Genomic DNA, 15845 nt, shown 5'->3' on the forward strand with positions numbered 1-15845 from the left:
AGCATATATTTTGGATTATCCAAAATTTAAAAGATTTAATACATATCCGATCCAAATATCATTTCTTTCGACTACCCAATTCGAAATATTTAAAATTAAAATCGGTCGGATATTCGGATTAGATTGACGAATAATTGGGCCATATTGTTCAAGGTAATATAAAATGAGTAAGATGTTCAAATAGATCAAAACTCAAAAGGAGGTAAGGTTTCCCAATTTCTAAAGAATATATTGGAGCTGAATCAAATATCTGCTCTATTTTTAGTTAAGGTTAAGCTTTCTGGAGCCCTACAACGACAATAATGCCAAAACCTTAAATTCTAATAGAATAAGGTTGGTTACATGTGCCAAAATTATTTTTCCTATATATGGTCTTTCACGTCGACCCTCTTCTCACATTACCTTATGTCTAGTTTTATATGCTCTTACAAGCCCGATTTCTTAGAAGTATCATTTGAGTACTATTAAGAGAATTATTTGCATTCACATGTTACTTGATTCTTGTAGGAAAACTATCATCTGTTGGCTGCTATATCAAACACCTATGCGTTTCCTGGTTTCGTGACCGTGTATCTAAATCTCTACTCTATTCCCCAAGCACACTAACTGTGAAATAGCTTTTACTCCCTCCGTCCCAAAATATAGTTTCCATTTCATTTTGCACAGTCTCCAAGACGTACCTTTGACCTACGATATCTTCTATTTCTTATTAATAAAAAATATAAAAAGTAGATATTACGAATTTATACATTGAGACGAATCTAACAAGACCCCTCATAAATATGTTTTTTTTGTATACATTAGTAAGAATATTTGGTCAAAGTTTTTAAAATTTGACTCCAAAAATAGAAATGGGAACTATATTTTGGGACGGAGGGAGTACTTGATTTGTGTTGTCACAATTCCCATATCTGGTTATGTGCTGAAATGTGTTAGTTGTAATGCTTGATATTCTGTTGAATTTCTTGCTTCTGCTGTGTACACTATATGCTAATAGTAGGTGTAACGATAGGTCACAGGATCAAATCTCTCTTCCTTTTTTTTACTTTGTACTGCATTCGTGACTCATATATATCAAAAAAAACTTTTTAGGACATTATATACTAGTATATGAGACGTGAGATAAAGTGAAAATGAAATAAAATGTAGAGCAATGACTTTTTGTCTCTTTGCAATGCAAGGTATGCATGGATAAGCATTAAAAATCAATGTGAGACCAATATTGAAAAAAGTACTTCCTCCATTCTTTTTCTATTACAACAATGAGATTTTTTACACTATTTATTTACCATCCTTTAACTACCTACGTGATTTTTATGTAAGGAAAAATATAGTCTTGTAGAGTCTTGTTAAATTTATTTCGATATATACTTTCATAATAGCAAATTTGTATAATTTTAACTAAAAAGTAATTAAAGATATTAATATTTAAAGTTGTGCATTGGCAAGCCTGAAAACTCAATTATTGCAATAAAAAAAAATGGAGGAAGTACATATTATTTCATTATACGCTACTTCCTTATTAATTAATCGAAAAATTATTTTGAAAATAAACAAATAGAATGGAAAATTATATTGAAAATAAACAATGACTTTTTGTCTTATTCCAATGTAAGTTATGCATGAATAAGCATCAAAAATAAATGTGACACCAAAATTGAAAAAGTACATATTATTTAACTATACACTACTTCCTTATTAAACAATCGGAAAATTATTTAGAAAATAAACAAACTCTTTCTAGAGATAGCAAAGAGTACATTATTAAAATCAAAGTCAATGGGGTAACTTGCATTAACAAAACTAATATCATCAATAATCATCGTAATTCATTCTTAGACAAGCCACCCACCCATAAGATGATGAGATAGTGTTGTTCATATTAAGGATCACGAACAGAAGAAGATTATGTAAACACTTACTCGAAATCTCATAGAATAGAAAACTCAACAAGTTGGAGGAATAAAGGGATCCCAACTTGTCAATAGTGAAAATCGATATCAGAAACTCCTGAAACTGAAAGACAAGCGCTAACCACTAGGCTATCCCTCACTCTCGCCTTGCGAAGTTATATAGAAGAATGACCTTGAGAACTAATGGTTTCAATTGATTCCAAATCCACAATATCACCATGGATCTTTTCATGAATCAAGGTAACATTGTACCCAACAATGAGAATCCCTGTAGTTGGGTCAAGAGAATATTGTCGGGCCAAAGTATATCCACGGGCCATTCTAAAACGGCCCGTTGCACCACTAACCGGTAGTTCTCTAACCGAATTCACAAATGAATTTCGGCCCAAAATAGTGAAGGTACTTCCATTATATAGCCCATCACTAAGGCTAAAAGTTATGCCCAACATAAAGTCCACTTCAGTTTTGGACACTGACCCAAAGAAACCTCGGGCCCCACCAATAAGCTTAGAGTTAATATCTGGGCCCACAGTGAGTGGCCCATCAACAATAAACAAGTTGCCGAAGGCTGTGAATGTTGGGCTGGGCTGTGGTGGTTGGGCCTGACCGATTAAAACTACAGTTGCATTTTCTCCTAATGCAGCTTCATGGTAGTAAAATTGTATGGTAGTTTTATGCTCGTGGCCATAAGGATGGGTTTTGGCCCATGAAAATGTTTCGGGCTGATCAGCCCAAATAAAGCCCAACTTTGCTACATAAATTGTGAATATCACGAATTTAAAAAAAGAAAATAAAGACTTTGTCATTTCTCACAAATTTGGTTGCAAATTTTTGTTTATGTGAGTTGTGTGTTTATTTTGTTTGGGGAAAATTGAGGGGGTTTATATAAGGAAATGTTTGGAGAAGAGGATATTATATAGGTGAGAATTGAAAAACTGACACATTGCATGAAGCCAAAAGTTACAAGTTGTTTAAGTTTATCCTAGAAGAATTTTCACCTAACCAAACAACTTGGCAATAAATCTACTTGTTTTAATCAACTTGACAAAGCCACCAAAGAACATGAACGATCGTCAGTAATTGCGCACAACGTGATAAAAGGATTTCGTTGACTTATTATCATGGTCTATTTTATGGCCACTAAGGCCCCTTATTTTGGGTTATTGGGTACAGTTCCGTTCAATTCAGTTCAGTTTAGCTTTTTTCTCTCACAATTTTAATTTAGCTTAATTCAGTTTGCAATTTAAAATAACAGGCAAGTAACTAATGACGGTGATGGAAATAGTACTCCCTCTGTTTCAAAATATAAGGCATTGACGCTTTACGAAAATTTACTTTGATCATAGATATCTCTCAAATACGATAAATAAAAATTATACCATTGGATTCGTCTTGAAAAATACTATAATAATATTATTTTTTAAAATTTTCTATCAACGTATATTGAAAGTAATTAATAGTCAAAGTTCGACCTCGAACATCGTGCGTGCCTTATATTGTGAAACAGAGGGAGTAGTAGGTTTAGAGTTTTTCTTTCTTAGGTCATACAGCAGATGACAAGAAGCATTTATTAACATGTATTTTTTTTAATTACGCAATTAAAATAGTTTATGTAATTTGATTCCACTAGAATAAAATGCTAAACCAATTTTGTAAGAAGCATTAAATTAATCCCACTAATTAAGAGAAAGAAAAACAGGTTTTGGATTATCCATAGTTTCCTCAATAGAAGGAGAGGTTAATGAGGTCAATAAAAGTGATGGCTAAAACCAAAAGTAGATAAGTGGGTGCAAGAATTAATGGGAGGAAGATGTTTTTCTAGAAAAAACAAAGGACTCCATTTGAGTGGCAAAATTCAGGGAATCAAAACTATTGTCCTTGCTCTCACAAGTCACATGGAGGAAGAAAAATTGGGGAAAAAGAGTCACCAAATCTCATTTTTCTATTACCATTTTGATTTTCCTTTTTCTTTTATAAAATAAATTACATCTTTGTAATCATAAACAATATAACACATAGTCATGAAGTCATATATAGTAAAGGAAGTTCTTTGAAAAAAAATAAGACGTAATTAAGCTAATAAAGATAATTAATAAAATAAAAAATAAGTTCGAGATATTACAGTCCGCGTATTAAAGATCTGACACAATCAAGGGCGAATCTACTGTGGTTTACTAGATTCAGATGCCAATGAATCTATACTAATATATTAAAAGGGGTGCGCAAATCAGGAACGGTGCCACGTGGCGCCAGGGGCGAAGCCAGAACACATAAGCTAGGGGGGCCGATATAAGCTACGGGGGCCAATATAACTAATCGCAAGTTCGGAGGGTCGAGATTTTCACCACTTTTCTATAGAAATTTGACAAGGAGAGGGGGGCCATGGCCCCTGTCAAAACCCCCTCCCTTCGCCCCTGCGTGGCGCTCTTCCTAGAGAGTTTTAGTTCATGTAATCCATGTACAATAAAAAAAATTAGAAATTGCATGGGATAGGTTTTGATCCCGTGACCTCAAGTTCATGTACTAAAGTTTTAACCACTAGACCAAGTTGTAATTAGTGATACCATATCAAAGTACAATATTAATAAATGAAATTTTTCTTACCTGAGACATAGCCCGGGCCTAATAACTAGTTTTGAAAGAAAATGTGGGTAGTTTTTATTTTTTAAAAAATAAAGAAAAAGTAGTAAATAAATTTTTCTATTTAATCTTTATTCATTCATTACAAATATATATTTATACACTTATATCTTAGGAGTATTTTTTCGCTAAAATTTATCAAGCTTTTTTTTATATATATATATAGATATACACTTATTCGTATAATTTTATTTACAGTAATTTTTTAACCCAGTATAATAAATAAATATCAAATTCAAATTTCTACAAAATCACAAACACGTGATGTCACACACGCATCGCGTGCAAAAAAATACCAGTACTAATATATTAAAATGTGTGTCTGACAACGTATACACGTCATGTGGCACCCCTCTTACCACACTAGAATTGTCCAATGTATACATATGTTATGTTAATTAACAAAAGTAGGTTGGCTTGCAATAAAATTTGAACATGTGACGTCTTGCTATGATATATAGCACAATTATCATCTTGATCAACTTTTAATCATACTTTATATGTTCACATTATTATATTTGTATCCTTTCAAAATTAAATATTGAGTTTTCTTTATTATATTTTAATTCGAATGAAAAAAGTGTATATCAAATTCGAAAAAAAATACCACCTAAGCCAAATACCAGTTAAACATAAAAAAAAAGTGCAACAGGTCGAATCTGGACCGGTTCTTGGTGGTGCCAGATCCGGACCGGATCCCATGGATCTCAAAAGGCAATACCCGGATCCAGATCCACTAGATCCACGGTTCTGGATTTGATGTTTCTCCCAAAAAGTTGTACAAACAATTGCCAATATTTTATTGCTAAATGATATAATTATTATAACATTCACCAAACTACAATATAGCAACATCCCAACAATTAAAATATTCAATCTTGTATGAGAATGAGATAAACAGTAGCCTTAAGTTACTAATTAAAAATTAAAATATTCAAACTATAAAAAACGAATCTACAGATCGGATCTGAATCCTCTCCGTAAGATTCAGATATGTTTTTTTGTGTGGGATCCGGATCCGACTCAGATCCGCAGGGTCCAAAATGCTAAGATCCAGATCCTTCAAAACGGATCTGAATCCACGGATCTGGGACGGGTCCAAGATCCATTACCATCTCTAAACAAGATTGGTTTTGTTTCATGGTTTGTTAATTTGGTCTGCGTGCTTTGGGCTCTTGCTCGCGGATTGAGTTTGTATTCAAGATGTTGCATATCTAACAAACAAATGATATATCAAAAATTCATATATGTATGTATGTTTGGCCCATTTGAGTGGATCCTTGATCTATCCAAGTTAAGCTCGACCCACCAAAAAAAATTCATGGAAAAAAGAAGAAAAAAAAGAAACGCAAAACAAGTCAAAAATCCCATCATCTCCTTCATCTCTCACCACATAGACACAAAACCAAAATAAAACACAGTTTTAACACTTTTGGCCATTTGGGGAGTGTGGAACAAATTACTCGATCAAACTATTCCTCCCTCCCAAAAAATCTTCAAAGTTCTTATTTTTCTCAGAATAATTTCTGGGTTTTTAATTTTGGAAGGTTTAAACATGGCTACAAAAGCACCACCTATGACAGGTTTTCGGTTGGCTGCATCAGCATCAACTACTGCAACTGCTGCTTCTCAAACACTTTCTGTTGTTAGAGTTTCTTTGAGGTCTTCTATTTTTGGCAACAATGGTAACTTACCCACCTTCTATTTTCTCTTTAATTCTTCTCTTTTCTTGGATTTTATGCTAATTTTGGTTTCTGGGTGTAATGGGATACTGTCTACTTCTTTCTTTCTGTTGTTGTTATTGTTGTTTTTGTTCAATTTGAATGTTTATGATTAATGGGTATGCTCTTTGAATTGAAATTGTTATGTATAACAATTCACTTTGGAGGAATTAGTAATATATTTGTGGGATTTAGTTAATGTGATTTGAAGACTTGGGTGAAATGGTTATTTCGTGTGTGATTTGAAGGGGATTTGGGACAAAATGATTGAGAATTAGTTATTTCTTTACTTGTAATGGGTAATGTTTTAGTGGGTGTTTTGATGAATTATGTTGAATTTCGTGTTCTTGGTTTGAGTTAATGTTTCTTGTGGTAGTATTTTCTTCTGATTGGAAACATGTTACATTGCTGAGCTTGCAGTTGGAGCATTGAGATTGAGTGGAGTTCAATTATTACATTCTAATAGGTCTAGATGTAATGGCATTGGTGGGGGCTCTCTTGGTTCACAAATGAACCTCTTTGATCGATTTGCTCGAGTTGTCAAGGTTTGAGTTTTAAAGTTACTTGTCTATAGAAGTTAGGTTTCTTGACTGTTGTTATCTTTTTCAGTAATGACATTTGACATTTTTGATTTTTTTCCTAACGGGTTGTCGTATTTTTCATTCATAGTCGTATGCAAACGCAGTTTTAACCAGTTTTGAGGATCCAGAGAAAATTCTAGAACAGACTGTTCTTGAGATGAATGAAGATTTGACCAAAATGCGTCAGTCTACTGCACAGGTACATCTTTCTCTTGATAGTTCCTAGATTGAGTGGGATATTACATTTCCCTTTTCTCCTTTCTTTCTTCCCCTTTTGGATTTATCTATTCCCTGGCTTCGAAGTCATGAGCTTAATCATGACACCAAGTGTGTTGCTTGACGGCCACCACCTAATAAGGTTAATGTTTTCACCTTTCCTTTTTTTTTTTTTTTTGAAGGTTTTGGCGTCTCAAAAGCAATTGGAGAACAAGTGTAAAGCCGCTCAGCAGGCTTCAGACGATTGGTAAGTTGATCATGGGGCTGAATTAGATTCAATATCAGATTTTGTTTCCTCGTTAATCATACTGATTATATCTTTCATGGGTTAAAAGGTATAAACGGGCACAGCTTGCACTTAGCAAAGGGGATGAAGAACTTGCTCGCGAAGCTTTGAAAAGGCGCAAATCTTATGCTGTAAGTTTCGTATATGTCACTGATCATCTTTCTGCTTCATTGTGATTTCCTGTCTTGTTTTCTGAACCTTGGATGTCAATGTTTGTATCTGGGTTGGTGTATGGTATAACATTCCCCCCTCCTCAGTAGTCAAAGAATAAGAAATTTCCAGTTCCGAGGGAGCTAGAAAGGGGACAAATGAGGAAGTATACCAAATGACTAAAGCTGTTCTGATTTTCAAGGATGATGAATGCCCAATTCCAACATAACCCAGGCCCTTTTTGTTTCTTGAACTTGCGTTTTCACCCACACTGCCCTATCAATTGGTCATTCCTCATGTGCTTACTTGTGCTTGATTGGTCTCATTAAGTTTAAGTATGAAGTATGCCAGGGTGATTTGTCAGTTTGAAACGTATTAAATGGCAGTTTCTGAAAGTTCTGACAGGCAAAATTGAGGAACATATTTGTCTTAATGCCGATAGACAACCCTTATGACCACAAGGATATTTCTTGTGTCAGTGGACATCAGAGGCCGTAGAAAAATGAGAAAGTGATAATATCATAGTCAAGTCCTTAGATTTGTATTTTCTGCACTACCTAACTCACCCCGGCCCCCCAAATCTTGTTTCCTTTCGTCGGAACTGAACCGGGTTCATTAGCATTCTCGATAACTATGGCACATGTTCTAAATTTATTAAATTAGCATACTCAATTTTAGTGTGTCTCGACTTAACTTCTCTCTGTGTTCAATGGATGGATTACCATAAATTGGATGTAACTAAGGAAGTTTTAAAATTTTTATTTGTCTACTGGAGATGGAAGTTTTGAGAGTTCTTATTGAGATATTGGGGTGTTGATTTGGGAGGCTATTTCGAACAAATTGTTGTACAGTTTGTCATCATAGGGTATCAGTCATCACATTATTATCTTCGCCGGCAGGACATCAAATTGTCATGGTGCTGTTACGTTCTTTACTTGTAGTTTGTTCCTCTTATACTTATTGTTCTTTTTATCAGTAATCAACTAATATCAGTAACCCACCTGTTAGTAGAAATCATGAAAAAAGGTTGATATTTGAAAAGATACATTGAGACATATCCAACAACATTTTACATAACAACACTGTTCTTATAGATTAGTCAAAACAATATGGTTAAGGTGAGGTTTGTGAATAGTGCAAAAATTAAAGTGTTTCGACTAATAAAAGATGGAGGGAGTATTATGTTTCCTTGTGTGATGGTGGGAAAGAAGGGCTGCAACGTACATGGAAGCTTAGGATGGTTTGTCTTTGTCCGAGCTATTGTCTTTCCTGTTCAGATTGGTACAAGATTATGCTGGAATATTTAAGATATAAGAAGAAAAATGAGATACTAGGAGAGAGAACCTTATTAAAGACGTTAAATCCGTATTGACAGATTTCATATAGAGGAGCTGAAGAGTTTGTGATTTTGAAGAGAAGTAAACTGAGATGAGTAATGAAGCTAAAGTATAAATCCATACGGCTGCGTATTGCAGAAAGTGTATATGGATATGCACCTAAGAAGAGTTGCTTTATTTCATTTAATCTTTCTTTTCCCAGTAAAATTATGTCATCATCGTTAGGAAAAATGATTGTCTTATTGACCCTTTTGATTCATTGTAGTTTGTCCTAGGGAAAAAAGGATTATAATAATTTTTTGTGCTTAAGGTGTTATTATACCCTAAATGTGAATTGAAGCTTGATGGGTGCTATTTCCATATGATCAGTTGTTCACTTGTTTTCTACACTCTTGTTTATTCATCTGCAGGATAATGCCAATGCCTTAAGGACTCAGCTTGATCAGCAAAAGGGTGTAGTTGAAAGTCTTGTTTCAAATACTAAGGTGTGCTGCTATCACTGATGTAATATTTTTTTGTCACTATCTCATGATTTTAATAGTTAATCGATAGTTCATCTCCTTGCATTTTCCTTTATTTCTCGAGATTGGTGTTTCTTCCTTAACTTGCACCACATATATATAAGGGGAAGTTAGGCTTTAGTTAAAGTAAGTTGTGATCTTGCCTTATTGATGGAACATGACCCCTGACAAAAGATGATTGCATTAATACTTGGACAACTAAACTGTGTAAAGCATTGGACTATATCATTTCTTGAGAATTGGATTGGGAGAATGGAAATTCTTTTAGCTTACTTTCTCTTCTAATTGGAAATCTTCACTCTGGGAGGGTATACTGTTAGTCTGTTACAGGGATGATGAAACCTTAATCATTGAAGATGTTACTTGTTGATTATGTGGTTCACTGCACTAGTAGTTTGCTAAGAACCCACCTACACCTCCTCTATTGTACACATGCTAGAAAAAGGAAGCAGCAGAATGTCGAAGGCATAATTGTAACTTAGTAAGCTAAGATTGTAATTCTGTAACCCACCAACACCTATACACCTCCTCTATTAGTTACTAATCAACCAGATAGAGAATATGAGCTAGAGGAATATTCTGACCACATACATAACAGAAATTAGTTACAGATTTAGTTGGAGGCAAGAAAGAGTAAGGCCCTGTTCTTTTGGACTTATTTTCAGTTAATTTCAGTTCAGTTTCTCTTGGTCTAAGGCCCCGTTCTTTTGGACTTATTTTCAGTTCACTTTAGTTCAGTTACTCTCTGCATTTCAGTCTCTCTCGGTCCAAAAGAACGGGGCAGTGTAACATAATTCCCTAATCTCCCCGCGAACTGCGATCCGAAAAAAGCGAATTATGGCCCGTGTTTGTCTATTGTATTCCCATTTTGGGCGAACCGTGAACTAAAAGAGTGAATTATATAGCGAATTATGTTACACTGGAACGGGGCGTAAGAAAGAGAAAGCAGGAAATGTAATTAATACACAGTGATTAGTGATTGACTGATGTAGTGATGTATACAGAGAGGATTCATTCTGAAAGTAGCTACTGTTCTATAGGGTCTTTAACCTCTCAAAAGTTAAGGGCTGTAATTGGAGGATTACTCCGATCATTCAAGACAATAGCTATCCCCAATTTCTACTTGTTAGTTGTTACTGTTAATTTTACCTGATTTTGTTTGCTAAACTTTCTATCTTAGCGTAGGTTTGAATCTAAGCCCTTAAAAACTTGTCCTGCTTGTTGCAACTTGCCGATGCATATTTGTTCTTGGATGTTGAAGCTTATTAGGAGTTTAGGTTATCATAGCTTGATTGCTTAAATGATCAATAGTCTAAATAATCAACTCTGTCAGCTGGAAAGAGAGTGGAAAAAATTTTGATGCATTGGTTTTCTTCTTCTCTGTAGCTATTGGAAAGCAAGATACAAGAGGCAAAGTCAAAGAAAGACACACTCAAAGCACGTGCTCAGTCTGCAAGGTCTTGCATCACACCCTCTTTGTCACTTATCTAGTTAACTGTTTCTTTTCTTTCTGGTTGTATATCATAGTGAATGTGGATTCTGCTAATGATTTCCAGGACTGCTACCAAAGTAAATGAGATGGTGGGAAAAGTGAATACTAGTGGTGCTCTTGCTGCATTTGAGAAAATGGAAGAAAAAGGCAAGCCTTACTTCTTTGATGCCCATTTGAATGTGTGAAAAGTAAATAATGTGAATATTTTGTTTTTTTCATCCTTTCCGTCCCCTCTTTTTTTTCTTTTATTGGGGGTGTATATACGAGCTGGCAGTTGTTAAGGTAAAGAACATAAAATTTTGCACGTTTTACTTTCTTGAATACCTATTGAATGCGGAAATGTTTTATTCCATACTTTCCTGGCTGGCATTTGTTCTTTTACATGGTAATTTGCATGTGATGTTCTCTTGGTCTCTGATACATGCAATAGAAAAAGATCCTTCACTGAATTGCAACTGATGCCCTAGGGCTTAGATGTAATGTTCTGCACCATGCCCTAACGCCTAATATCTCGTCAAAAAAAATGTAATTTGGTGTTCCCCTAAGGCTCTAACCACACCCTAATGCAGTAACGCCTATTCTTTCTTTATAGAATATGTAACTTTCCACATCCAAACTGTAGTTTGTAGACGATGCTCATTCCTTGATCAAGTCCCTGTACCCTGTCACATAAAGACATACGAAGTCAAATGTGAGACACCATATTTAGGTCCAAGCAACACTGTCCCTAAATGCAAAAAAAGGCTGGTTGTTGACTAGAGGTCCTAAAATGAATATGCTGAAGAGAATGAGCTTATAGATCTACTTTGTACGAGCTAAATGAATAAATCCTTCATTCCTACACTGTTTCCTTCATATATGTGGAGGCTTTTTTGTGTTATCATCTGTATTGGTCACAGTAGTAGCTAATGATGATTTATTACTTACATGTAGTTAGTATACTTATGCTGTGCTTTCTGATGTGTTGCTTTCTTTCAATACAGTGATGGCTATGGAATCAGAAGCCGATGCACTTAATCAATTAACCGGTGATGAGCTTGAAGGAAAGGTAGGTCCTCCCCCCTCCCCCCCCCCCCCCCCCCCCCCCCCCCCCCTCTTGGAGCGCCAAAAAATATCAAATAAAATATGTGAAAGGATAAAAGAGGAAAAGACAAATGGTGATGTATTGTGTATAAATGAGTGACGGCGTGATGCTAAATGGACAATGGTTCACTGGTGAATATGTCAGAGGCGAGTAATTTGATAAAATCCACTTGGCATGAACCCCAGAGGCCCATAGCAACTTCTCTCTCTTGTTCACCGGTGAACTTGTCCTCCCTTTAGCCTTTTCATTACATGATTCCTTTGAATAACAGTGGTTCGCAAGAGAGCAGCTCCAGTGATTACTGTCGGAATAGCAGTAGTAAATTGTACTGACTACTGAGCTTCTATTTTTGTCTTTTCAGTTTGCATTACTGGAAGGCTCTTCTGTTGACGAGGACTTGGCTAGCTTGAAAAAGGAATTGTCTGGGAGCTCAAAGGTATACATATCCTTTTTTTTTTTTAGGAAATCTTAATCGATTGAAAATTGAAAAATAGGGTCATTGTTTAGAATTCAGTTCATTGTGTCCATGTAAATCTTGATTTGTTTTCATGGAGGTAGCTTGTAATTTTTTCTTCTCTTATAAATGGTGTTGAGCAGAAAGGAGAACTCCCTCCAGGGAGAACAGCGGTTGCCAGCTCAAATTCAAGTGCATCGCCATTTCGAGACACAGAAATCGAGAACGAGCTGAATGAGCTCCGAAGAAGAGCCAGCGATTATTAGAAGTTGGTTTATTATAGTTGTATCATTTACTTTGTATATTTTTTCTTCACTAAGCCAACTTGTGGTTTTTTGCGACGTTGTTACTATATTGTCAAGCTTACAGTAATTTAGGAAGAGAAATGCAATTTAATAGAGAGTATATGTTCATGTTGCTAAGCTTGTGAAATATAACTATTGACCTTTGTAAATTCAACAGTGTTCCTATTGTTTCTCCATCTTGTGTACATCCTTTTCGTTCAAGCTAGATGCAATTATATGACTAATCATATCGGATCGGGTTTATGCTTGTATATTTAAGATTGTAGGTGTCTAGATACATTGTCAAGCCATGTTGTGTACTTCGAACTTACGTGGGTCAGATTCTGAATCCACCACTGCAAGCCATGTAATTTAACCAAACGAAAACCCTAGTGAATTTCGGGTTAATTTGTAGTACTAGTTGTAGTTCGATTCTTGACAAGTGTCAACATATTTTCTAGCTTACTTGTTTAAAATCATGTTAAGTGGTAAATTTTAAAAAAATTCACATAAGATTGTGAAGTTTTTTTTTTTTACATAGTCATGTTCATTTCAAGTCCTCTAAATGAACAAACTTCAAACGATAGGTAGAGTTTTAAATGAGCGAAAAGAACTTTGGGTATACCTTACACATGATAAACCTAATTGTATAATGAATGTTCTCAAAATTTGAGAAATTTAGTAGTACTTCTCTTAACCAAATTATTCCCTATTATCAAATAATATCATTAATCAAACCATTTTAGAAGATAACTTCAACAATTATTACTATTTCTGATCACTTCAAAAAAAACAATTATCATATTGGACGAATATGAGCAAAACAAAATTAACATCCCTCACATTAATTTTTTCTTCTACATTTATTTCAACTTTTAAAATACTAGAATCATGTCTTTTCCCGAAAGTCAAAGTTCATCAACTTTAACCATATTTTAAACTTATGTACGACATAAAAAACTTCTCATGTAGTACTTTCTCACAAAGTTCTCAGTAGACATTTTTAAAAGATCATTACTACTTATCGTCCATATTTACTAATATCGTCAATTTTTTCCAAAATTTTATTAACCTATGTAATAGAAGTACAACTTTTTCCAAAATTTGAGTAATATCCTCTTCCTGTTGTCCAAAAGTGTGGAAACAACTTACGCCAATATCACTATTCATACAAACTCTCTCTCTCTCCTCAAAATCTCCCAATTCAAATTCCCCCAAAAAAACCCTAAAAATGGCGTCAATCCCACTCCTCCGACTCTCTCTCCTCCCTTCAACCACCACCACCACCACCTTGAACCACCGCCGAAAAACCCTAACACCACCACTCTCTCTCCTTTTCCACCCTCTCAAATCACCCCCAATCACAAAAACCCAATTTCCAATCTCTCCAAAACCCAAAACCCTAAAAACTCAAAAACTCATTTCCATGTCTTCTTCTTCAACTGTTCCTGCAACAGAACGCTTAATCTCCTCCATTTCCTACTTTCTCCCCTTTCTTAATGGCCTCCATTACGGCCGCTTTCTCCTCGCGCAATTCCCACCTTTATCTCTCTTCTTCGAACCTTTTCTCCCATTTTTCTCTCTCTACAAATCAATCCCATATGCTAGTTTCGTCTCTTTCTTCGCGATTTATTTAGGTGTTGTTAGAAACCCTAGTTTTTCTCATTATGTTAGGTTTAATGCAATGCAAGCTCTTGTTCTTGATGTTCTTCTTGTTCTTCCTTTGCTTTTGCAGAAGATTTTTACTCCTGGGAAAGGATTAGGGTTTAAGATTATGGTTATGTGTCATAATTTTTTGTTTGTTTTTGTTGTTTCGTGTTTTGTTTATGGCGTTGTTTGTTCTCTTTTGGGGAAGACTCCGTATTTGCCCTTTGTTGCTGATGCTGCAGGAAGACAGCTCTGATTTTAATCGAGAAATTAGGGTTTTGATTAATAAAATTTTGGGGGTTTTTTCAATTTTTGTGGGTAGATTTGAGTTGAAATCGTTACTACTTTGATTATGTATGTTGTGATAGTTTATTGAATTGGAGAATTTTGGTATAGTGATTCTACATTTTGTGTTTTATGTCCTCTTTTTGTAAATTGAATTATGTTTGTGCTTGTATAATGTATTATAAGCTGATTCATGTAGCTGATCAATCAAGCTCACTGAAATTCTATATGTACGAAAGTTTATATTACTCCGATTTGTTATATGATCAAGGATGCAACATAGAGCTGTCTAAAGTTGATTTGATTTTTGTATAGATCAAGGCATGGATATTAAGATTAAATGATTAACTGTTAACACCTCCAATTTCACTAGGCTAGGCAAAGTGAACAATGTCCTTTGATCCGATTGTTTTAAGTAGGGGTGAGCACAGCCGGATATTCGGTGGAATTTTCTAGACACGGAACAGGAATTGGCGGGCCTGGGTCCGGAATTGTGTACGCGATTGTCAGTTTAACAGCACACAAAATAAGTCGATTGAGCTATAAAATTTTAAAAAAAATATTAAATGGACCTAAAGACATACTAACTTTTTACTTAGTAATTTTTTACTTAATTATATTTGGGTCCTCGGACCATCTCATATGCTAAAAATCAATTCCATGAACCAGGTTCCTATTTCTAGAACAGGTTCCACCGGGTATCCATACACAAAAAATGTTATACTAGGTATCCACTGGATACTTGGTTTGAAAAATTTACTAAAACTTAAAATTGTATGTAATCGGATCTCTTTTTTTGGACCCAGACCCAGTTGAATTGGTCCAGACAAGTCTGGGTCCGGATACCCAGAATTTCTGCTCAGCCCTAGTTTAAGTAAAGATATCAGGCATTCGGAGTTCTTGCATTAATTTGTTGGACCATTCTTCAAACTCAATTGACAACTTTAATATGTTTAGTTTGTTCATGCTTAGGTTGCGCAGCTCGTTTCAATTCAGGACAACTCTATCTAAAAAATTATAACTCAACTTGACTTTAAAAATTGTAAACAACCATTAATGTGATAGAACAAAACATTTCAATTACTAGTTTGCGTTAGTAGTTTTAACATCTTGACATGTATTATTATGGAAACTATGTTATGTAAAATTTTCATGGGAAATTGATCCTGTGACTGGTTGGACTAAAATTGATTTCTCATCATAATTGTGACCCACACGAAATTGATTTCTGCCT

The 15845-nt window shown here is 34.9% G+C and overlaps 3 protein-coding genes across 3 annotated transcripts; 2 read left to right on the top strand and 1 right to left on the bottom strand.

Moving 5' to 3' along the window:
* Positions 1–1657: 1657 nt before the first annotated feature.
* Positions 1658–2816, bottom strand: LOC104890203 (dirigent protein 22). The gene has a single exon (XM_010675597.4). The coding sequence runs from the start codon at positions 2717–2719 to the stop codon at positions 2069–2071; it is 651 nt and encodes a 216-aa protein (XP_010673899.1). The 5' UTR covers positions 2720–2816; the 3' UTR covers positions 1658–2068.
* Positions 2817–5827: 3011 nt separating this feature from the next.
* LOC104890202 (membrane-associated protein VIPP1, chloroplastic) lies at positions 5828–12874 on the top strand. The gene is made up of 11 exons (XM_010675596.4): positions 5828–6238; positions 6695–6819; positions 6944–7054; positions 7254–7318; positions 7407–7488; positions 9255–9329; positions 10752–10822; positions 10922–11004; positions 11841–11905; positions 12303–12377; positions 12539–12874. The coding sequence occupies exons 1-11, from the start codon at positions 6109–6111 to the stop codon at positions 12659–12661; spliced, it is 1005 nt and encodes a 334-aa protein (XP_010673898.1). The 5' UTR covers positions 5828–6108; the 3' UTR covers positions 12662–12874.
* A 930-nt stretch (positions 12875–13804) lies between these two features.
* LOC104890201 (protein TIC 20-II, chloroplastic) lies at positions 13805–14744 on the top strand. Its single transcript, XM_010675595.4, has one exon. It carries the CDS (start codon positions 13911–13913, stop codon positions 14580–14582), a length of 672 nt encoding a protein of 223 aa, XP_010673897.1. The 5' UTR covers positions 13805–13910; the 3' UTR covers positions 14583–14744.
* Positions 14745–15845: the final 1101 nt, after the last annotated feature.

The sequence above is a fragment of the Beta vulgaris genome, chromosome 4 (genome assembly GCF_026745355.1).
Source record: "Beta vulgaris subsp. vulgaris cultivar EL10 chromosome 4, EL10.2, whole genome shotgun sequence".
In the NCBI taxonomy this organism is placed as follows: Eukaryota; Viridiplantae; Streptophyta; class Magnoliopsida; order Caryophyllales; family Amaranthaceae; genus Beta; species Beta vulgaris.